Raw genomic sequence first — 25,461 nt, forward strand, 5'->3', positions numbered from 1 at the left:
AACATCCGTTGGTGAACGTATTAATATAACTTGCACTAGAGCAAAAAAATATTATTTGTTGTTTTTACAACAAAAGAAGGTTGATTTTTATATTTTGGACGTCTGGGGAAAAAAGCTGAAATTGCCAGAAAATTTAGTTTGGATAGATATCTTTCATTTTAAATTCAAAAAGATAAAAGATAACAGAATTAAGCAATTTAATTTCAGACTGTTACATAAAATATTACCTTCCAGAGACAATTTGTTCAAGTGGAAAGTTATAAATAAAAATCAATGCGAAATCTGTAATGAAATCGAAACCATTGACCATTTTCTGTTTTTTTGCAGAAAGATTAAAGTTTATTAGAAAATAATATCGAGGATGATTTATTTCATTTTCAAAGAAGAAATGGTGGTATGAAAACATTGTTAATTGGGTATAAAATAGACAACCCAAAATTTGATCTTGTTAATTTGACGATCAATGTTGCCCAGTTTGTAGTTTATAATCATTATGTAAAATGCAATCTTCAAAATCTAAATCATAGCAATAAGAGATTGATCACGGAATTTGTTTCATATTTGAAGTTTTATTTGAATCATTACGGATCTAAACAATTTTGTGTATTAATAATTGATATATTGTAATTCCTGTTGTAAATGTTACATCATTTGTGAAAAAGTTATTCTCATGTAAATATTCCTGTTGTAAATGTTACATCATTTGTGAAAAAGTTATTCTCATGTAAATATGTATATATTTGTAAATATTTTGAAACAATAAATCCTCAAGGAAGAGGCAAAGAGAAAACAAAATATTGGCTTGTTTGGGTTTCTTTGCATATAGTTCTTCTTTCTCTTTCATATTTCGTACATTGTGGTAAAAATTTGAGTAATCATAGAGACATGTATAATTATCTAGATGTGAGCGAACAGACAGTTTTTGTTCCGAGTGCAAAATGGAACTCAACTCATACCACGTTGGTCGTATTCCCCGGAGGGGGGGGGGGCACTTACATTGACGAGTGGATACCATGCGCGACCCAAAAAAAAACACGTAAAAGGGATGTCTTTTTCAAGATAGGGCACGTTACGTACGTAACGTAATAAGGGTGTCAAAAACACTAAAATACTAAGGGTATCTATTTCGATAGGGAAAGCTACGTGTTTATAGAATATAGTGTCAAATTTGCGAGGGTATAAAAAATCAAGACTAAATTTGTTTTATAAAGGATGTCCTTTTTCCCCAGGAATCAAAACTTCGTGTTTAGAAACTTTTGGAGTACGATCGATTTCCGCGAGTTGGGCTGTATAAACCCAATAATGATCTAGGTAATACGACCGACGTCCGTGACATCGCTGTACTTAATTGTTTAGGGGGTCATTCAGGGAATACTTCCCAATAGTATCGTTTTGTTTCCAATACTTCTTAAGGGTAGGGTTTCACACGCCAAAACTTGTTAAAATAGGGAAAATATGTGTTTAGGGTGTTTTTTGAGATCTCATGCATGGTCGCGCATATGGTATCCACTCGTGAATGGAAGTGCCCCCCCCCCCCGGGGTCGCATTCTCAACATGTTTTACAAGATGCCTGCTGTTTTCTCACTTTATTGCTATTTCGTGTACGAGATCAAAGTTCGTGTGCCTATCGATTTCATAATTCCCCCACAATGTTCATAAAAGTCAATCCTTTCCAAACAACATCACAAAATACCATATAATTTTCCTCCATTTACCCAATACTGTCTGGATTCATGACGTCATCCAATTACATTCCCAGGATGCCATGCTGATATATCGCATGAACTTCGTCAATCATGGCGGAAGGAGGAGGCAATGGAGTTCCTGATATTAAACAACAAAAACAGCAAATATTGGAATTTCTTGATACCCCATTAAAGAAGGGGGACTGTTGGTGAGAGATGTTGGCATTTTGTCTTTTTTCATCATAAAATATAATAGAATCTGTAAATAAAGTTAGTTTTTGTTGTTACATAAGATGCTGGTTTCAGCTTGTCGCAGCAGACGCAGGGCACCTAATAATAATGTTAATCGAAATGTCTACCGTCCGATCCGGGCGGTGATGTTCGTGTATACATGTAACGTTATTAGGCTCGACTCCACTTCACTACCGCTACTATTCTAAGCTAGATCTAACGTTAGATTTACACCTACCCGAACTTCAAGGTCCAAAACTTGCTCTGTTACTAGTTACTCTGACTGAGTGACAAAGGTGGGCATGATGGGATTGGGGGCGCTAGTGGGAGTTGTCTATAGGCCACCTAATGGTTAAGTATGGCAGTGTATCCTATTGCCGGACACTTTCATTTCAGTGCTTTAAAAAAGACAACTAGAGGAAATACAATCAAGAAAAATTATCACTTGCTATTCCAAATATTCTGAAAATCATGAATATGATGAAATTATTTTATATTTTCCAACCATTTTCTTTGCACCGCACTTGCCGCATACCCCTCCGCGAAAAACAATTATTTTCGTGCGTGACAAATTATATTGTAATTCCGGACGCGCACAGGACGGGTAAAAATATTCTTGATTATAATGATGTAAGAAAGAATTGGTGTGATTTTTTTCGAGATTAATCATCTCATGAGTAAATTCTAAGTTTTTGTTTGCTTTCTTATAACGATTCTGATCAGATCTTTGTTATAAATTTGCGTTTGCTAACTAATTTCCTTTTTTTTAATTGCGCGTTCGAAGTTCGATATTGCACTTCCAAGTGTTAATGATGCTCGTTCATATCGTAAGACTCAGTCGTCAAGTTAAGTTCTATCGATGCGCTGTCGATCATTGATGGCTCTCCAACACGGTAAACCTCGCGCACGGCCGGGGTACCGGGAACATTGAGAACTAGCCGTCGACGATTTAATCGATGGAGCGTACGAGATTGAAATTCGGCAAATCAGGTCCGTATTTCAATCAGAAAATAGATCAATTGGGATCAATTGTTAATGCCAAAACTGTGTTATATGTTATTTCAAGCATTTTCTGTCATTTTTAGAGAAAAATAAGGTAAAAGTTATATTTTCGCCTTGTTTTTGCAATCTCGTTCTTTGAATTGATCTGTGATATTGAACTGCGGAAGTCTTACGGTACGAAATTGATTTCCTACGCAGTTATATGCGCGTCCGGAAATATGATAGTGTCCGGTAATACAATACGTCACTATATATGAATTTGTTGAAGAAATGTCTAAAACTCTTTCGAGTGCTTCATTTAATAGCAAAAATATTGTCATCATGGGTGATTTCAATATGAACTTATTTTGTTACGATAGTGATAACTCTGTTAGTCACTTTGTTGATACTTTAAGCACATTCTCCTTGATTCCATTGATTAACAGACCAACTAGAGTAGCAGAGAACTCGCAAACTTTAATCGACAATATTTTCACCAACTTGCACCCTATTCCCTCTGCTGGCATTATTGTAACTGATATTTCAGATCATTTCCCTATTTTTGCTAGAACATCTTTAGTATCAAGGAACTCTGGCGATGCACTCAGTAAAAAGCTAACACGCAATTTTACTCAACATAACATTTCACAATTTAAGAGAGAATTGGAAAAAGTTGAATGGAGTGAAGTCCTTAATGAAACAGATGTTGATAAGTCTTTCAATAAATTCATGGACATGTTTATGTTATGTTATGATAGATGTTTTCCTATAGTGCAGAAATGTAGACAAAAATATAATAAAATACCTCGAATGCCATGGGTTACAAAATCTTTACTTAGGTCAATAAATAAGAAAAATCGTTTGTTTTGTAGGTATAAAGCAAAGCAGACCACTGAATCTAAGTCAAAATATACCCAATACAGAAATTTACTGACCTCTGCTCTGCGCCAAGCAAAGAAAGACTACTATCATTCTCAACTGCAGTCTGCATGTAATGATGTTAAAGGAACATGGAAGGTTATTCGTAATGTTTTGAAATCTAATCCTAGACCACAAACTATTACAAAACTTGTCTGGAAAGATGATTGTATTGAAGATAAGAAACTGATGTGTGAAGCCTTTAATGATTATTTTTCTAATATTGGTACTACTCTATCTAGCACTATACCTAATATCCAAGAAACCTTTGATAATTATTTGGACAGTCCTAATGAAAAAAACCTATTTTTTGTTCCTGTCGTCAATACTGAGGTTATAGATGTTGTAAGTGGCTTGAAAAGGAAGAAGAGCCCAGGTTTCGATGGTATAACTAATGACTTGATAAAAGATGTAATTTCATTTGTAGTTATACCTCTCACTCACATTTTTAACTTGTCTTTAGTGCATGGAAGTGTTCCTGCAAAAATGAAAATAGCTAAAGTTGTGCCTATATATAAAAAAGGAAACCCTGTAGAAATGGGTAATTATAGACCCATTTCTCTACTCTCTGTATTCTCTAAAATCTTGGAAAAACTTGTATACATTAGATTGATTAAGTTTTTGAAGTCTTGTCAAGTTTTCTCAAGTTCCCAATTTGGTTTTCGTGAGAAGCACACAACTTCTCATGCCATTCTATGCCTGTTAGATAAAATATCTTCTGCACTAGATAAACATCTTCACACGATTGGAATATACTTGGATTATTCCAAAGCTTTTGATACAGTGAACCATGATATTATGTTGCACAAACTCTCCTATTATGGGGTAAGAGGGACTGCACTGGAATGGTTTAGAAGCTATCTTAATAACAGGCAACAATTTGTGCAGCTTAATGAAACATCTTCATCTATGCGACCCGTCACATGCGGAGTACCTCAAGGCTCCCTTCTGGGTCCCTTGCTTTTTATTTTATATGTAAATGATTTTCCTAAATCTTCAGAGATATTTTCTTTTTTGTTGTTTGCAGATGACACAAGTGTTTTCTGTTCTCACAGAAACTTAGAAACTCTTTTAGGTGTTGTTAATAGAGAGCTTGGTGTGCTGACGAAATGGATTCACGCAAATAAACTGTCCCTTAATTTATTGAAAACGAAATATATGTTATTCAGTAACAGTAAAACAGTTATGCCCGCTAATGTAGTCTTTGATCAGGTAAATATTGAAAAGGTATCATCTATTAAATTTCTAGGTCTTTACATTGATGATAAGTTGTCTTGGAAGGCGCATGCATCCCATTTATGTAAAGTACTCTCCAGAAATGTTGGTGTAATTAACAAGCTGAAGTTTATATTCCCTAGGAGTGTACTTCGCACATTGTACTCTTCCTTAATTTTGCCCTACCTAAATTACGGTGTGCTTGCCTGGGGAACCACAGCCAAATCTTACTTAGAAAAAATCCTGCTTATTCAGAAGAGAGCAGTGAGAATTATCTCGGCGGCTGATATGCGCGCTCACACTGATAAGCTTTTTTACGAAAACAAAATGCTGAAGGTCCAAGATATATATCGTCTATATCTCGGATGCCTCATGTATCAGTTGGAGAAAGGTGGTGTACCCATGGCTATAGCATCTATTTTTGTTAAGAATAACCAAATACACAAATACTCTACGAGGCAAGCTGCTTTATACCATGTATCATCAGTAAGAACTCAGCTCAGAATTAATTCACTTGCATATGCTGGACCAAAATATTGGAACTCTCTAGACAATTCTATCAGGCAGTGTGTCAGCTTATCTGTTTTTAAACATAAAGTAAAATTTTGTATATTGTACACCTACATTGAAACGTGACATTTCGTGCTACATATCGTACTGCATTATTGATATTATTTTCCTTTTCTTCTGTTTTTATACCCTACTACAAGTATATAGATTATTTATAGACTTTTTTTTCTTTTCTTGGATTTATATATGTAATGTAAATAATGTATAATTTTAGACTTATATATATAACCTCTGTAGGCCTAAACTCCTCTTCAACTCTTGATTCTGAGTGTCTAACTAGAAAAATCCTCATAGCGATAGTTAAGTATTAATGCTAGATCTGTTATTTATTCATTTATACTTACTACAGACAACTGGATTATACCCCCCCCCCCCGCCCCTGTTTTGTCGTGTGTACTTACCTTCCTTTACCCTACTCTAGTTAGTTGTTTTTCTTATGTTATTACTGTATATATATGTATATATATTTTTTTTTTCTTACTTCTTATCTGCTGCTTTTTTTCTCAATGCAGACGTTTAATTATATTGTATCATACATATTTTGTTGTTGTATCAAAGGTGATCTGTGCTTAACAAGCGTTGCTTCTATACAGACCACCTCTTTCCCATTTTTTTCGATATCTATTTAGCTCATTGTCCATAAGCTTTTATTCCTGTTGCGTTTTTTCTTTTAACCTTATTGATATCGTACATGTATACATTGTATTTTGGTTGTGGAAAGAAATAAATGAACTTGAACTTGAACTTGAACTTGAAATGCAGTTTCGCACCGGCCGGTTACCAGCAGGCCTCATCACCAATATTTGTTCCCAAATGTCATGACAAGTCTCTCAGTCACATTTCGATGTCAATATATCCACCACTTTTCAAAATATTGTGATCGGGAATGGCTGTATTTCGGCTTCGATCTCAACGTCGTTGATCGACACGGCGCGTAGACATCACTTCGCAGATCGCTTGGATTCACCGTGCACCGTAATGTTGATATGAACTGAAGTTAGCAACCAAATCATGCGAACATAGATTCGCATGCGGCATGCTGGCAGTTTGTTCGCCACATTTTCGCATGATTAGTTTGCTAACTTCAGTTCATATCAACATTACGGTGCATGCACGGTGAATCCAAGCGATCCGCGAAGCGATGTCTACACCGTGTCGATCAACGACGTTGAGATCGAAGCCGAAATACAGCCATTCCCGATCACAATATTTTGAAAAGTGGTGGATATATTGACATCAAAATGTGACTGAGAGACTTGTCATGACATTTGGGAACAAGTATTGGTGATTAGGTGTGCTAGTAATCGACCGATGCGAAACTGCATTAGCGCCGGATTGGGGGGAAAATACGAAATTCATGCAACATCATCACGATCTTTAAAAAAATGAAAACTATATTTTTACTTTTCACAAAATTTCTTTTCCATGCTTCTATTTCTATCACTCAGCAGATCAGTCTCGAAATAGGTGATTATTAGAGCCAGTAACATTTTCCTTATACGCATTAATTCAATGCCGATTCCAAAACATTGCAATGCAAAATCCCCCTGTCGGGGCTCTTCAATTTTTGTCTTAAATGAATAAAAATTTTGAAAGTTAACACAACCAAAATGCAAATTGATATTCCCTCTTGGCATTAATTGCCAAAAAACTGAGAAAAATCAAGTTAAAAGGAACAAAAACAGTGACTTACCTCGGCTGTCGCACAAATTCACTTCCCCGTTTTACCCGATCTTAAGTACATAAACATATGCCCATTGAGTCCCCTGTACAGATCGCGCTAGAACTTCTGTCTCTGTATTTGGTGAGTGAAGCCAACGCAGTTCAGCTGAACAACCAACATAACAGAGACCGAAGCTTTTGGTCTAGAGTACCGTATACCCAGTTCTGGTGTGTCTGGACAGGTGCATGTCCGGACATCAATTTTAGAAAGTCATTTGGAAAAATTTATAAGCGAATTCTCATCAATTTTTAGTAAAAAAAATTGTAAGGATATATTTTAGAGAACAAAATAGAAGATGATTACAGCTATTGAATTCAATATTTTTAGTGTAATCCAAAGACAAAAAAGAAGGCTTCAATTAAAATGTAGAGTGTCCGGACACCCAACCCCCCATCCTACTATAGGTCAAGTTCCCCCAAGTCTGCGCACACGCGTATCTGCACGATTCTAGTAAAATAGGATACGCAACAAACACAAACTTTACACATGCAATACATATATGCTTTTCACACTGCACTTTTTGTCCTAAATTGGTGGGGCTAATTAAGGGGGGGGGTCTTAGCCCCACAAATTTCCCGGGGTTAAGCTTAGCCCACTTCGTTTTCACACTACGTTTTAGCAAAGTGGGCTAGCACGGTAAATAGTACGGTACAGTACTATCTGGCCCTGCAAAAAAGCAGGGTTAGCTGGCTTATTGTGGTGCTAGCACCACAATTGCGGTGCTAAGAGATGCAGTGTGAAAACGAAACAGGGCTAAGGAAGTGGGGCTAAGCATTAACCAATCACAGAAGTCGAATTGCACGTTAATCACGCTCTGTATGGTAAAATCATCATTATTCATGAGCTGAGGGATAGTCCAGGGTTAAGGCATTAACCACGGTTGAGCAGATAGTATGGGGTTAAGAAAGACAGTGTGAATCGAAAAAAAGAAAGTATGGGGTTAAGAAAGACAGTGTGAATCGAAAAAAGATAGTATGGGGTTAAGGATAGTCTGGGGTTAAGGATAGTATGGGGTTAAGGAAATGCAATGTGAAAAACATAATAGACAGGTATTCATGAAAAAAAATCTTACTCGAAATAGTGGAAAAATAATGAATTTAGGGCATTTTATGTGATGGCCGCAATCTGAAAATGACTGTCCGAGGTTTTTGTCTCGCCTGCATAGCAGAGCGAGACTATAGACACCGCTTTTCCGATGGCGGCGGCATCAACATCAAATCTTAACCTAAGATTAAGTTTATGAAATGACATCATAACTTAGAAAGTATATGGATCTAGTTCATAAAACTTGTACATAAGGTTAATCAAGTATTACTAAACATCCTGCCCGAGTTTCAGGTCACATGATCAAGGTCAAAGGTCATTTAGGGTCAATGAACTTAGGCCGAATCGGGGGTATCTGTTGAATTACCATCATAACTTTGAAAGTTTATTGGTCTAGTTCATTAAACTTGGACATTAGAGTAATCAAGTATCACTGAACATCCTGTGCGCGTTTCAGGTCACATGACCAAGGTCAAAGGTCAATGAACTTTGGCCGAATTGGGTGTATCTGTTGAATTACCATCATAACTTTGAAAGTTTATGGATCTGATTCATGAAACTTGTACATAAGAGTAATCAAGTATCACTGAACATCCTGTTCGAGTTTCAGGTCACATGATCAAGGTCAAAGGTCATGTAAGGTCAATGAACTTTGGCCATGTTGGGGTTTTTTGTTGAATAACCATCATATCTCTGTAAGTTTATTGGTCTAGTTAATAAAAAGTGGACATAAGAGTAACCATGTATCACTGAACACCTTGTGCGAGTTAGATATTGAACCGCGTGATGCAGGTGAGACGGCCAGAGGCATTCCACTTGTAAAGTATGAATTTTATTGATGTTTGAACCTTCAAACACCTTATTCGTATGAAGGCAGGGCTCGACACTAGCGGCGGTCCGACGGTCCCAGACCGGTAAAAATCGTTGACGGGCCGGTAGATTTTCAGAAATAGGAAGACTTACTGGTCCGACATGACCAGTAAAAAATATCATTGTCGGGCCAGTAATTTTTCCAAAAATAGCAAGATTTTAAAGGTCCGACATAACCAGTAATAAAAACCATTATTGGGCCAATAACTTTTCCAGAAATAGTAAAATTCACTGCAAACCATTCTCCCGATAAATTCTGTCATTCACACACAGAATACACACAGAATGAATCGCACGTAATTGCCACTAGAGCAGATACAGTGTACATATGTAGCTAGCCAGCCACACAACTCACGTGGTAAATTCTTTACTGGCTGCGCGAACGAAGCTTGGCTAAACTCCGGCAGAAATCTCTCACAGAACGGTCAAAATTTGCGGTTCATACTCATGAAAGGCTCTTAAAATGTCCATATTTCCTAAAAATTGCAGTTACTCTGTCATTTGTAAGCAGTAAAAGGATAAATTTTCACTTCTGTTTGGTTCAAACAGTTCGGGTTTCGGGTGATATCGTCTGAATACAAGTTAGCCAGCCCCACATATGCATTTATGTGTGTGTTGATACACTTGGTTTCTGACTTTCTTTCGTAGCTATTTTAATTGAGCCAAAAAGAAATTGATAAAGTATTTATGATGATAGTTTTAGCTTTCTTCCTCTGTTTTCTTCCTATCTTTCTTTCCTTCTTTCTTTTCAATCTGTCTTTGTTTCTTCCCTAATTTTTTTTGTTACTGTCTTTCTTTTTTGTTTTCCCTTTTTTTCTTTAATTCGTTCTTTCATTCTTTCTATCCTTTAAAAAATTTTTTTTCCCTATTTCTTTTTTTTCTCTCTCTCTTTCTTTCTTCCTTTCTTTCTTCTTTCTTTCTTTTGTTCCTTTCTTCTTTCCTTTCTTTCATTTTGACATTTTTCTTTCTTTAATTCTTGACTCCATCCATCCTATATTCTCTTCTTCCTTTCTTTCCTTCCTTTTACCCTTTTCTTTCCTTTATTCTTCGTTACTTTCTTTGTTTCTTTCTTCCTTCCACCCATCATTTATTTACATTTTTTTAATTTCTTTTCTTTGTCTCTCAGTCTTTCTTTTTTCCTTCCTTTCATCTATTCTTTTACCTTTTCTTTTTTTTTATATTGCTTGCTTCTTTCCTTCCTTCTTTCCCTTCCTTCCTTTATTTCTTTCCTTCTATCTATCATTTTACCTTTCCTTTATTTCTTCCTTAATTCCTTTCTTCCTTCTTTCAATCCTTCCTTCCTCTCTTTCTTTTGTCCTTCTTTCCATCTTTCCTTTAACCCTTTCTTTTTTTTTTGCTTCTTCTTTCTTTCCTTTACTACTTTCTGGATTTGTTCTTTCTGTATTGCTTGCTTCATTTCTTTCCTTCATTTTTTTTTTCTTTTCTTTCTTTCTTTCTTTCTTATTTTTGTTCCTTCTTTATTCCTTCCTTCTTTTCCTTCTTTAGTTCTTTTTTTTCCTTCCTTCACATCTATCCTTTCTTTACATTTTCTTTTTTTACTTCCTTCCTTATTTATGCTTTCTTTCTTTTCCTCCCTTTCCTTCCTTCCTTTCTCTTATTCTTTCTTTCTTTTCCTTCCTTTCTTTCTTTCTGTCCTTCGTTTCTGTCTTGCTTTCTTTTTGTCCTTCATTTCATGGGGAGGGGGGGGTAACGAAAGGCTAGACAATGATTAATGATTTCTTTATTTTTTGGGACCAGTAGATTTTAGGTTCGGACCACTAAAAATTTGAAAAAAATGGGTATCTCCTGGTCCGACATGAATAGGTTGGACCAGTAGAAAAAATGGGTTAGTGTGGAGCCCTGATGAAGGGATAAAAATTATTTCACTATGAATGGCAAAAATGAGAGGTTTCTTGTCCCGTACGACACAGAATTTTGTTTATGATATATTGACAGAAATATTCAGATAATAGCGGTTTCTAACATAATGAATGTCTCTAGTTTGATAGGATTATCATTATCATCAGCCAGATAAAGTGATTGACGAAGTAAAAAGACAAAGTAAGAAAGTTTGGTTTCAATTTAGAAATGTCCCGTACGACACATTTTGAGTGTCCCGTACGCCACAATGTTCTCAAAAATTTTAATTTGCTTTATTTATTCATGAATGTTTACTTTGCTTTCTTTCATTTATGTGTTGTTCTTGGGTAATTGAATATCAATTTGAGTTAAGTTTTTATGAAAATATGTCCAACTCGCAGAATTTAGAGTACAAAATTTTTGCGTCCATACGACACATTACTATTCTAAATATGTATTATACAGGATGTGAATTCAAGTCATGTTAAGTATTGGTTTTCCTCACCCTCTGGTAGTACTTGATGATCACCTGTAGTTACTAGAATATTTTTTGTTTTTCTTGTCGAATTACTGTCAAATGTTCTCTAAATGTCCCATATGGAATCACCCAAGTATCAATAATATTATCTTTGTTGGTTATTCTCAAACAGTCTTCGTCTTCACAATTGTACCAAATGTTTCCAGTAAATATAATTCTTTTTGTGTGGTTGCAGGTACCTGATAGACAGCAAGTGGTTTAAACAATGGAAGAAATTTGTTGGATATGATAGCTGGGATGTCTATAACATGGGCAATGATGCCTGTAACCCAGGGCCAGTGGACAACTCTGGGATCTTTGTAGGTAAGAAAGGAATATTGTTTGGGAAAATAAGTGCATCTGTCCAGGCTTGCCTTTTCATGGTGAATTGGTAATAAAATGTATCGAGAAGCGTGTCAGACTTATGTTCATTATCGAGTAAAGAAGGAAGGATAGATGAACAAGGGGGATATTGGATACATCTATGACTTTGAAAATACAATTAGAAGTGAAAAGAAAATTGGAAGAATTTTAAAATAAGTCAAATTAGTCAATGATGTCACACATCATTGGAGCGTTGTGGCCCAGTTGATTAGTCTCCGGACTTTGAAACAGAGGGTCGTGGGTTCAAATCCCAGCCATGGTGTAGTTTCCTTCAGCAAGAAATTTATCCACATTGTGCTGCACTCAACCCAGGTGAGGTGAATGGGTACCTGGCAGGAATTTATTCCTTGAAATGCCACAGCGCTGTAAAGGCTGCGGGGCTAAAGCCAGGGTAATAATATCCAAGTCCTTTGGAAGCGCATAGAGACGTTATTTATAATGTGTTATGCGCTATACAAGAACTGACTATTATTATTATTGGCATTTTTTTTATTACTTTGATGATTATATGGAAGTATTTAAGCTTTTGAATCACTATCAGTCTTATAACTTTACCACGACCATCATCATAACCTTCAAATTCCTTAATTCACAGGAAGGACCTTGGTCTTGTATTCCTGGGAATTTTCTCGGTGGAAACTTTCCATGGAAATTTTCCAAAATGTCTGGAAAGTTTGCAACCCTAGTCTTGTATCGGGACATAATAGAGGGAACTAGTGTTAGGAAAAGATTCAATATTTCTTTACTTGGTCATTATTAGACATTTTATTTGATATAGAAAACTTCTCTCTTGTGTTAGATGTTGATAATAAATGTCCCAAACACACACTAACACCATGTTTCATCTTTCCAAGCTCTATTTTCAAATCAGTGCATGCTTTGCAATATTCTTCTATCATTATCATTTGCTACTCAATTGATTTTGACAGAGGGAGATGTAGGTAACTTGAAGGAGCATTTGATTGATGAGCTTGACTTTGTTTTGGTTCCTACCGAAGCATGGGATACACTGACTGCATGGTATGGTTCTGTTAAGGATCAGCCTCCAGTGCACAGGAAGGTGAGAGCTCTTGTAATATATATTCTTTATTCGCTCATAAATAGCCATAAGGGTGCTTTCATTGAATCATTCCAGTTTGCCCCACCAGGCTTTCAGTAGGCCTTGAGCCAACACCTTACAATCCCCCCCCCCCCCCGTGTTAAATATAAATATATTATAGACCCAGACCAGACCCAAAAGTGAAATTTTAATCCCTTACACAAAATGGACCAAATGAGAGATCCATAAAAGGAACAATACTACCTAAAATACTTCAGAGAAGCGTGAATATGACAAAAGTCTTATTTTATCATGTTAAAGCTATGTGTATCATTGTCTAAATTATGAATTAAAACACTGATTCCACTGATTAATATATTCAGTGGCATACTCTGTGCATATATCTATCAGTTTCTGTTCTGCTAACAATGACAAATCTTCTCCATATCCAAGACAATCTGCTTAATTATTACCCATTTCACAACCAGTTCCACTCTTTTGAATTCTTGAAAATAAATCATCTACATGTATATGGTGTAATAAAAATTATGTGAATACTTCGTACCCCTCCTTCTAAACATTGATTTGTTTATAGATTTGACAAAACTCAAAATTAATGGAGAAATGTTCCTTTGTAATAATGATGTCTTAGAATGATTCTTTTCCAATAAAATGGCAACCCAATTAAACACTTCCCCAATTATACTGCTTAGTTTTATGTCTAGTTTTCTGAGCATCCAAGTGAACATGTTTGCTGGGCAAACTTCATGTGTTTTAACATACAACCAAAGAATTTGTACAATTTAAGACATGATCAGAGGACATACCCTCTTCACTATTACACTTGTCATTATTCAATTTATAAATACATGTAGTTCCTTTAACATGATTACATTCACCTCTTCTACCTTGATTTTCTATCAATTTTTAGATTCGCATATGACTTCCAAGAAACAAAGTTATTTTTATATTTTGCACTAGGTACCTCATCTATACCCACTTTGCCATTTTCACCATCAACAGCATTTGAACATACAGTATTTCTTCCCCTATTTTTTAAAAAATATTTCCCACCATGAATATCTGTGCCTATTGTCACTTATAGCTGCAGCTCAGTTCATTTTTTTAAGTACCTTTCTTACAGCTTTGTTATGCAGCTCTACTCAACTGGTGCTGCTTATATCAACTTTGTATAAATTTCAGAATGAAGGTGCTAAAATATATTTTTGTTATCAATCATGGAGCATACACAAATTCCTAATGTGCAGTAAAGGATAGTAACATCATTTTACAGAGAGGACTGTATAAAAATCTGGTATAAAAAAATCAAATCCAAATTTTCACTCAAAGAATTCATTAATGAGAATGAGACAAGGCTCTTTTATTTTTAAGAGTTATTTATCATAGATTTTTATTTTATGTGACATTGTCAATCGACAAACATGGAAAAAATATAGCCAATATGATAGAGACTTACACGATAGCTACCTATTCCAAGATTAGGTGAGAGTCTGAACAAATTTAGACAAGCAAGAACATTTTGGAGTTTTTTTTTTAATTATAAAGAGCTCTAGTCCTTATCTGCATCTCTACCATTTACATGTATTTATATTTCACAGGTTGTTGAGTATGGAATGTTTGTCAAACACTGTAAGGTGGAGGTTTATTTGATGGAGCTCAAGCTATGTGAAAACAGCAATCTAGATAACATGGTGCCTCAAAAGTTTAGTAAAGCTGACACTATCGGTAAGTTCAATGTTCTTATATGTTTTTAACCTGATTGCTTTACACTAGGCAAGTCTGTTCATTTTATTATTTTAAATGTATGGTATGCATTTGCCAAGATCTCTATTTACATGGCTAGATATATATTTACATAAGGCACTTAAAGATTCAAACCATCGTAAAAACTAGCATGAAGTCTCATCTAATGTACATGTACATTGAATGAACATGTACATGTAGGGCCTACTGCTCAATGTCATGAATTAGCCCCCTAATTTATGAAAGAATAGTATTTGCAAAATTCACAAATGCAATCAACACATATGATCCTTGTCTACCTGTTCACTTTTGACATTTGAAGTGCGTCCCTTTCCTCTGGTATTTGTAATAAATTCAATGAAGTTAAACAGAGCTACAATTAATTGATATAGAAAGACTAGTGTTTACAAATGGTAGTGCTTTCAAAGTGCACTATCATCTCAGTATCTTGATAGTGTCTCATCACCTTTGATATTTGATTTGATGGCCTGAATATTTGGGGAATGTTATCACTGAGCTTGAGACCCTCTTCATTAGGACAGAGATTGATTGATGCCACAGCCCAGAACTAAAGATAAAATGAACAAATTAATTTATTGTTATCGTTGCCATGAAGTAAATACATTGTTGCTGATCATACACTAGTTATTAAAGTATACCAATATGTTTTGTTTTAATTATAAAACATAGAATGAGGGCAATTTTTATGAAAAAAAAATATTAATTTGTCATAGGTACATGTGTATGGCAATGATATGGAAATAATTCAATATTGTTTTGGTCCAAAATGTTTAGGTAGTACTAGTAATAATTATCAATACAAAATTTTCATGCACTCTTATACAAGTACATGTATTACTATTCTAAGGTGCAGGACTGCAGTCATTAACTTTTGAGTTTCATTTAATTCTTTTTTTTTGGAAGAGTCTTCCAACATCTCTCATAAATATTGATTAATATGAATGAACATAGTTTAAGAAATGCAAAGTGGTAGCTCATTTACCAAAACTGAACCTTATCTTTATTACTAAATTGGTGTTCATATAAACAGGGCTAATGAGAATCCATCCCGGTAAACATTGGTAATGGATTAAGTCATATGTCACATGGTAGATCATGTGATCAATGCATACAAAGCTTATTGCTCCTATATCTTACAAAACAACCTCTATCTGAATGTCAATTGCTTCTAATTATACAGGTATATTTTGAAAGGCATTTCAAACAAACTTTTATTTTGTCATTATTCATTTATTAAAAAATGGTAAGAAAAGTTTACAACTTCCAGTATTTATTTAAAAAAAATAAACAGAGTTAGCAAATTTATGTTTAGTTGAAAAATACAACATGATTTTTTTTTAAGTCATAACAAATTTAACAATACTTTTGCTTGATGGATTTTATCTGATATTATAATTGTTTAATATAAGAATGGCTCTTCACGTGTTCATATATATTCCATTTATTAAATATTAAAATTGACTGTGATTGTTGGTAAGTAATTCAAAATGATTTTGACTATATCTCAAATTTGTATGTATTTACTTTTTTCCCCAGAAACTATTGAAAAGGAAATGAAAAGACTATTCAATATTGAAAATGAAAAGGAGACAAGGATATGGAATAAGTACATGAGTAATACATATGAGCAATTAAGTAAGAAGGAGAATACAGTTCAAGATGCCGGGCTGTATCAGGGACAGGTATGTACAAACTTTTACTCAAGTCCTCTGGAGGGGATTTAACCCTGATAAGATATATTTTATGACTCTGCAATGTGAAAAACTCAAGCCTAGTTTATTTTTTAAAATGATTTTCCATCATCAAAACATCCATTTACCTGACAACCATTTTGAAAATGGATGTCAGACCCAAAATTTCACAAAAGCGTGCTTTCACATACATATCCAACTCAAATTGCGTTTTTAGAAAAATTCATTAATGTGTCTTTTTTTTCACTTTTGCTGATTTAAGTAAAATAATTTCATCTTGTTTATGATGTCGCGAATGATTTCCATGACAAATCAATATGAAAAGGTGAGGTGAAAAACGTAGAAACATAAGATATTAATCAACAATTCAAATTCATTTGGGTTCATTAAAATATACTCAACAAAAAGTCAGAAGACTAACAATGTAAGCTCACAATCAAAAGCATAAAATATAATAGATGAAGTGACTGTTATTAAAACAATTTTTAAAAAATGTTCAAAAATGGATTAACATAATGAAATACATAAGATAAAAAATTGTGATAATGAATTTGATTTGAATACTTAAAAGAGCCAGTAAAAAGTAATATCTACCAGTTTGGGGGCTTTAATTTAAAGCAAAATTAGTCCTTTTTTGAGAGAGATAGAGAGATTGACCTTCCACTTTTGTGTGCAGACAATGGATGAGACCATAAGGGGAAGGGGCTGGATCAGCCCCCTCTTCAGCCTTGTAAGGCATCAAAATAGTCTAGTATTTTATGGTTAACAGGAATGATACATGGTTTGGGTTAAAATGTACACCCTCCTAGGTGATAATAATGTAGATGATTATGGTGAGGAGTGTAAGCAAAGTTCAATTATCTTTTTCCAACATACATTGCTTTACAGTCAGACACAGAGATATACTTCTGACTGACTGAGATATGAGTTGAATGAAAGAGCATGATTTGGAATTTTGTTTCATACAAAATTTTATCTTTTAGTTTCCTCGAGTGTCCCTGAAGAATCAATTAAAAATTTGTAAGTAATTGATTTATCTTTATTCAGGTCCTTGTGATAGAGCAAAAGAATGAAGATGGTACATGGCCAAGGCAACCAGCCAACAGCACTACCAGTAGTTCATATAAAGATAGTTCTAGTAGTACATCAACTAATAGTAGTAGATACATAACAAACTCAACGGGAAGAAGGTAAGGACACATGTCCCTCTATTCATGATAAGCCTTTTTGAATACAAGGCCTGAGTTCTCAAAGTTATGTTGACTTGGACCCACAGGATAAATTTTGTACCAGATCGTGTCGTTTCATTTCACAAAAGTTGATGAATTTCATCCGTGGGTTACAGGACATCTTTAAATGTTGTTGTTAAAGATCAAGTCCTTCTGAACAAGAAGTTCATTTGAACAAAAATATGGTGAGGAGTGTAAGCAAAATAAAGTAAGAAAAATAGTAAAAGCATATCTGAAAATTTCATCAAAATAGGATGTAAAATACAGTTTTTACATTTTTAAATGTCACTTATTTTTCACAAATCAGTTATACTCAACACAGTGATGTGGAAATGAGAGAATCAATTATGACACCCACTTAATATTTCTTTTGGTATGCAATATTTCAGTTCATGCATATTTGACAATAGGGCAGACTCTTTGACTGATTATCTTATTTATAATTCACTCATGTAATGGACAATTATGTGGACAGGGAGAAGTCACTATTAGAATAAGGAATGTACTTGTATGTATGTCAGATTGAGAGAAGATGATAACACCTGTCACTTTATTTGATCAGTTCATACAGCTATCCATCATACAACAGTACCAGTAGTTCTGATTATGGTCGCTCTATCAAGCCATCAGTCCAGGAAGGTTTATGTGGTCTTGGTAACTTGGGCAACACATGTTTTATGAACTCTGCCTTACAGTGTATGAGCAATGTTCCTCCTCTCACCAGATACTTCCTTTGTAAGTATATCATATCAATTCCATCCTTCAAGGGGGGGGGGATTTCACTTAAACTTTCCTCCATATTTTGAAATCTATAATAATTTTTCATAAAGTGTAGATTCTTAAATGCTGTTTTTTAGTATTCAAGACTTAGATGCTTCACATTATTTTTTTTTTGACATTATAAAAAGTCGCAAGTTTTCAGCGATACAGGAAAACATTTCTAAAAGTAACAAAGTTATTGTATTACAGAAAATACATTTTTTCAGGCCAAATAATTTGAATTGTGAAAGATACAGTGGCAAAACAATTTCCAATAAAGCAAAACACTGGAAAACATACATACTGTGGTGTGTGTATAATGGAAACTTACATTTATGCAAGAATAATGCTATTTACAATTGCTTTATTATGCATTTGAACATGTCACCGAAGAACACCGAAGAACACCAAAGAAGTTTGGAAAACTAGTACACGGAATTACATCTTAGAAACAGAAACCTGGGGACTTTATGTAAATATCTTGTTTTGACAATGTTGAAGTAAAAATGAAATTAGAATAAAGGCTGATTTATTTACAACCTTATCCAACAGCTAATGAGCATAAGAAAGAACTGAATTATGACAATCCACTCGGTATGCATGGAGAGATAGCTAAAGCCTATGCAGATCTCATCCAACAGATGTGGTCTGGTCTCAACTCATACCTCATACCAAGGAACTTCAAGGTAATCACGGCTTATTATAAACTTTGAGTTGCACATATTATCCTAGATGTGATTCAAGTCGTCTTTCAAATGAAAAGTTTATTCTTTTTAATTCATAATTCATTTTAAGACATACATAATAAATTTAGAAATATAAGAAATTATTCATAAGTAAAGGCAGAAATCAAAATTAAATGGGGAATTGCATAAATTAAGCCAAGACTGTTAATGTACACACTGTAGTTCCCTTTTGATCCCTTTTACTTACTGTTTTCAAAACTTTGATAAATTGTTTTTGTTATCCTGACCTGATTAAAGATCCTGTCTGCTTTACCTGACTATCAATAGTCTCTGTTTGTATAGACTACTAGGTACTTGTATTACTTTGATGTAAATGAACACGCCTGTTAAAATACATTAGGAATGTTTATTTCTCTCTAATTATTGTTTGATGTAGATGCAAGTTGGTAGATTTGCCCCTCAGTTCTCTGGTTACCAGCAGCACGACTCCCAAGAATTATTAGCTTTCCTATGTGATGGTTTACATGAAGATCTTAATAGAATACAGAAGAAACCTTATGTTGAGCTTCGAGACAGCGATGGAAGGCCAGATGAGGTAAGACCCAAAATTGCAATTAAGTAGAAAATAATAAGCAGTGTAATCAGAGGGTCGTTTGTTTGAATCCCAGCGTGGTCTGGCATCCTTTGGCAAGGTGTTAATCTACACTTTGCCACTCTCACCCAAGTGCTGAATGGGTTCCTTGTGCAAGTCACAATAGCTTGTTCAGCATTGTATGTGTCTCACATTGCAACAAGAATACTCCCCAGGGAATGGAGGATATAAATATGTTTGTAGGGGAATGACTGATCCAATGTGATGACTGTGATAATGATAAGGCCTTGTGAGTAACCAGATGATGATTATAATAATTAATAGTAGTACTAGTAATAGTAGTATTTTTACATTAAATCTTTATGGTTTTTATCAATATCTACTTTATTGACAATTGATAAGGATTTGTTGTATTTTTTTACACCATGTTCCTGATCAGATGCGAACTGTTGCAACTGTTCCATTTTTAATATTTTATTGATATATGTTTTAATAGAAATACCGCAGGTTGTATGAAAAATACCTTTTTCGTAATAATGGTTTGTACATGTGTGTTATTACAGAAAAGTTGAAAATACAGTTTTCCCATCCAAGATAATTTCCTTCATCCGTTAAAATTCTGCAATTCTTTTTCAAGTTTGTGTATATCATTTCTATATTTATTTGTCTTTTCTAGGTTGTTGCTGATGAGGCATGGGCAAATCATCTGAAACGAAATGACTCAATAATTGTTGACCTCTTCCACGGCCAATTCAAGTCGACATTAGTTTGTCCTGAATGTCAAAAGATATCTGTGACCTTTGACCCTTTCAGTTTCCTTAGTTTACCCCTCCCTACCAAGAAAGAGAGGACAATGGAGGTGTTTCTCATCAGACTAGATCCTAAATCAAAACCACTTCAGGTCAGTCAAACTACTTTATCTCCTAATCTAAACTATTTCTCTTATTAAATGTTGTTGATCGAAGTGTAATTCAGGTGTGGTTGACTAAAATTATGCATTGAATACAGAAATTCTAGATGATAATCTCATAGTACTTTTCTTCTTAAGTAAACTAAAGTTTAATATGCCAAACACCTTGATTAATAAAATTGTGCTTCATGTATATGTATATTCCAATTGAAAAAGATTGCAATTGTTGATTTTCAGAACTTGACTGAAATTTTCTTTAATCATTTTTGTCTGTCTTACATAGATGAAAGTAGTTGTACCAAAGCATGGTATGGTGTATGACCTGTGTAAAGCAATATCCAAAGTATCACAGATCTCCCCAGACAAGGTAAGACACAGAATCAATGCTTGAATTAAAAATAGTAGTGATGTATGTACTGATTATGATGATGATGATAATATAGCATTGATGAACGTTTTCAGGGAACTCTAGTCATTTTTTAAAACTTCACTCTAAAATCTTTGAATTTGTTATCGGGTATTGATGGTCTGATGTATGTTGTGTTGCCATCATTTGGGTCCTTGTAAATGGTTTTAACGCTTGGCTTTTGATTGGTTATTGTACATTAGTCTCCATATGAAGTTTATTAATGACTCAAGAATCCAACTGAGCGTAAAAATTGATGGTACATCAAGTCAATAGAAGACACACATTATTCATTCGTAATCAGTAGTAAATCTAATTTAGTCTCCAAAGATTCTGAAAATAAATTTATTGGATGTTCTTGATACAACATTATTTCTTCACCTTGAAATGTTATTTTCACTTTTTATGATGACTTCTAATTAAAGTTTACTTGATTTCTTTGTGATTAGATGGCAGTTACAGATGTCTACAATCATAGATTCCATAAAGTGTTTGCACCTAATGATAGGGTGGAAAGCATCACAGAAAGAGATGACATCTTTGTGTAAGTTATCCCTCAATCACTTCCATAAGAGTTAAACATATTGGTGAGATTAAATTATAAATCCATACAGGTCTTCATTTTGGGTATTTGCTTGACACTAATGTGAGGTTTTTTTTAATTTGCAAATCTTTGAATTGCTGGGCCGAAATATAATAAGTTTTTAAACTGTACTCTTAACTGGAATATATACACATACATGTCTGAGCACATAACATGTAGGGGTACACATAGGAGTCCCCTCCCCATCTAGATTCATAATATGATTTTCTTTAATTACTTTGCCAAGAACAATTGATATTTTTGTCTGCTGTGTTATTGATACCAAGTTGAATGATAAGAATGAAAAAGTAGTTTGATTAGACAGAAAGATGTGATATTTTTCTCATCTCCAATACCATTGAATACAGTTGGACATGCAGGTAACTCTGCTGAAGTCAAATCTTTGGGACCACAGTATGTTGGACTGTTGGTTTCTAACACGTTTTGAATAATCTGGTCTAAAAAGTAGGTCAACTTACGGAAGGTTGACTTGTATTTTATTGAAATGTTTTCACGTATATTTCTGTCATCAATATGTCCATCTATTCTATCCCTTAAGTTCACCTGTTAAGAACTGTTAATATTGATCCAGCCATATCACACAAAATATCCCATCTCATAAGAAATTCTGTTAGATTCAGATCAAATTCAAAGAGGGACTGATCTAACTTTCCCTAGCTAAAGGCCACACAGCTTAAGACTGGTCCATGATCATACTTTGGAACAAATCGTATTTTGCTTATTATTGTATAATTTGAATGAAAAGTGTGTTTTTATTTGAGGTTCAAATTAATTGTAAGGATTCTACAATTTTGGATGATTTCACGCCTTTATTTTATCAAATTAGTTTCAAGTAGTAGTCAATTTTATAATTGCTATGATGTTATTATGACTAGATGTTAAATTTGAATAAGGATGATAGCATAGTCACAGATTTGAACATACCTATAGGTATTCGTACGATGATTAACAACATTATACAGTAAGATATTCCATGTTTTAGTATCATATTATAGCATCAAATTCTATGATGTTTTATTCAAATATCGGGTCATAGACCAGTCGTAAGATGTGCAGTGGCCGAGATTGAAATCAATTGTATTTGAGTTTAAGTTGAATCTATCACAATTTCTTGTTTAGATGGGCTTTTGATATATCAAATCAATTTTTATCTTTTTCATTTGTTCTTTTGCTTTGTAGCTATGAGGTTCCAGTGAACAGTGCTGATGATCCAGATACCATCATTATACCTGTCTATCTCAGGGAAAGAAAGTAAGTCATTAGAAAATCATACAGTCTAACTGTCTGTGCGATTCAAAGCAAAGAGAAGATAAAATGATATGTAACCAAATTCTATTGTTGAATGGTACCAATATTTGTACCATTTTTAGTGATTGATGTATACTCATACTGTGCCATTGTTATTTTTGTAATGCCATCCAAATCTAAATTGCATTTAGAGAATAGGTTTACGAAATCAAAAGAAATGTACTTGTAGTTGTTCAGGTTTATCAGTGTAATATTAATTAATGACAAAGGTATTAATGACTGTACATTTTGAACCCTGTTGCACCAAACATCCTAATAAAATGTGTTTGTTTATTGTAGTTGTAAGAGAGGAAGCTTCAGCTATTCATCTAGTAGCTATTCATTGTTTGGTCAACCTATGCTGATTGCAGTACCTCGTAAACATACTACATACCAAGATCTATACCAGATCATCATCAATAAAATGAGGTAAGTTGTCTGTAATGTGTTTTTTTTCTAGATGTGGTTCATAACAGAAAGAGATGTGTTTGAAGCAACTGCTTATTGCATTTGGTTTTAGGAATTTCATTTTGTTGCAACTCTAATGCCCGGTTGACACTTGCACGCATTCTGGTTCCCGCATAGGTTGCGTATGGGCACGCACTCATGCGGGCCAATGCGCGAGCTTTGCTTGCCAGCTTGCGGATAGGTGCGCGAAATGCGTGCCAAAATTTTCAACATGTTGAAAATTTTGGCACGCATTACAAATTCGTGAACTGTTCATGAACTATGCGCAACCTAGTCGTGCCACTGTGTACCACTTCGTCTCATCGAAATAGAAATTTTGTGGCGCAAAGAATAGTAGGCACACCCCCGAGTAGTGGCACGCAGTTCACGACTAGTTCAAGACGGTCGCGCATACTTTGCGCATAGGTCAAGCATAGTTCACGAATGATATGCACAAAATTGTGAGTGCAGACCACGTGATCAGTATGAGTCGTCCTAATCAACGAACGTAGTGGGTGTCAACACAAAAACGTTGAATATTTAAATTTGCGCTAGATACGTCACAGAATCGGGTGTCGAGAATATTTGCTGAAAGCACGTCAGGACAGTGCGTGAACACTGCGTGAACTATGCGCGAACTATGCGTTAACAATGTGCAAATATGTCGTGAACGTGTCAGGACATTGCGTGAACTGATATAGCCAAGTCGTTCCATAAAGTGTCCCGCACTGGCACGCATCAATGCGGGCACCACAATGCGTGCAAGTGTCAACCGGGCATTACTGTTTGTACTCTATTGGAGTGAGTAATTCAACTGTACTTCTAAAATGCCACAATAACTTGGCTAAAATTTTCAAATTTTTCAAAAATTATAATTTTCTTAGTGCAGTTAAGAAGTAAATTTTGAAATGATAGATAACTTAGTCATCTGAATTCAATGCACAGAAATTTTAGGGGAAATTCATTAATGATGATAATGTTCCTCTTCTGCAGCACATTGTACATTTAGACTATGACTCTAAGTACTTCACATTTATATTGTTAATCTGCTCATTGGATTCAGGCTTGCCTTCACATGATGTTTGTAATTTCTCCTCTCCTTATTAGATTTGCTTCATTGAATTCCCATACAATTAAACACTCAGCTGGAGAGTGGCAAAGTGACAATGATTGACACCTTGCCACAAGATTTTAGTGTGTCAGTGTATTTGAATCCCTGACTTTCTGATACTAAGGAAAGAGTCAGTACCACTACACCTTAACCATTTCACAGACAGAGGAGAAAATGTAGATTGAAATTCATTGTGTATTATGAAGTTGTGGTAGATGCTAGAGTAAACATTAATGTAACATAACTATATATTTTGGTTTGGTTTTTCAGTCGGTATGTGAAGAAACCAGACACAGATGAGTGGTATAAAGAAGATGAAGAGGGAAATGAGGTCGTGGAAAATGGAGGTAATATATCACAATATTTTGATAAACATCATCATGATCATCATATTTTAGTTATGGTTATAGGATACTGGAATTTTATATCATCCACTTCCTCAAATGTTTACAAGAAGAAGTGAAAATTGGATATTGATTTCTGAATCCACTATGCAACAGTCACTTTGAATTGCACCATCTCAGCATCTAAAGTACCTCATGACAACCTTGCATATCATAGATGTAACTTTTTATATATTGTAAAATATTTACTCAGTACAGTGGTGATTTATTAAATTTTCACCCCAATTATTTTCAAGAAATTATAGGTTTTAGTATGCATCCAGACATTCCTGTTTTTCCATATAGATCAAATGACCATCTTGATATATAAATAAAATTTACAATATATTTCTGATCATTTGTATATGAATCTAGACCATCCTATTATACATAGGCCTGTGGCAGAAGACATACTTTATCTGAGTCCAACACCACTTTGAAACCAGATGATCCCTCCCCCCAAAAGAAAATAAATTGAAATGATATGATATGAAATAATCCCTTGTTAGATCTATTTGACTTGACTTCTCATAC

General features: G+C 34.5%; 1 protein-coding gene across 2 annotated transcripts in view; it reads left to right on the top strand.

The window, feature by feature from the left end:
• Positions 1–1,759: 1,759 nt before the first annotated feature.
• Positions 1,760–25,461, top strand: part of LOC121410019 (ubiquitin carboxyl-terminal hydrolase 4-like) — a 36,131-nt gene continuing 12,429 nt past the window's right edge. For both annotated transcript variants that reach the window (XM_041601837.1, XM_041601838.1), the window contains exons 1-15: positions 1,760–1,894; positions 11,811–11,938; positions 12,928–13,058; positions 14,657–14,783; positions 16,359–16,504; positions 17,561–17,703; positions 18,305–18,477; positions 19,054–19,187; positions 19,624–19,782; positions 20,456–20,680; positions 20,973–21,056; positions 21,545–21,639; positions 22,879–22,950; positions 23,287–23,415; positions 24,815–24,891. In XM_041601837.1, coding sequence (XP_041457771.1) covers positions 1,797–1,894; positions 11,811–11,938; positions 12,928–13,058; positions 14,657–14,783; positions 16,359–16,504; positions 17,561–17,703; positions 18,305–18,477; positions 19,054–19,187; positions 19,624–19,782; positions 20,456–20,680; positions 20,973–21,056; positions 21,545–21,639; positions 22,879–22,950; positions 23,287–23,415; positions 24,815–24,891 — 1,921 coding nt within the window. In that variant the 5' untranslated portion in view covers positions 1,760–1,796. The remainder of the gene's footprint in view (positions 1,895–11,810; positions 11,939–12,927; positions 13,059–14,656; positions 14,784–16,358; positions 16,505–17,560; positions 17,704–18,304; positions 18,478–19,053; positions 19,188–19,623; positions 19,783–20,455; positions 20,681–20,972; positions 21,057–21,544; positions 21,640–22,878; positions 22,951–23,286; positions 23,416–24,814; positions 24,892–25,461) is intronic.

This window comes from Lytechinus variegatus, chromosome 3 (assembly GCF_018143015.1).
Source record: "Lytechinus variegatus isolate NC3 chromosome 3, Lvar_3.0, whole genome shotgun sequence".
NCBI classification, from domain to species: Eukaryota; Metazoa; Echinodermata; class Echinoidea; order Temnopleuroida; family Toxopneustidae; genus Lytechinus; species Lytechinus variegatus.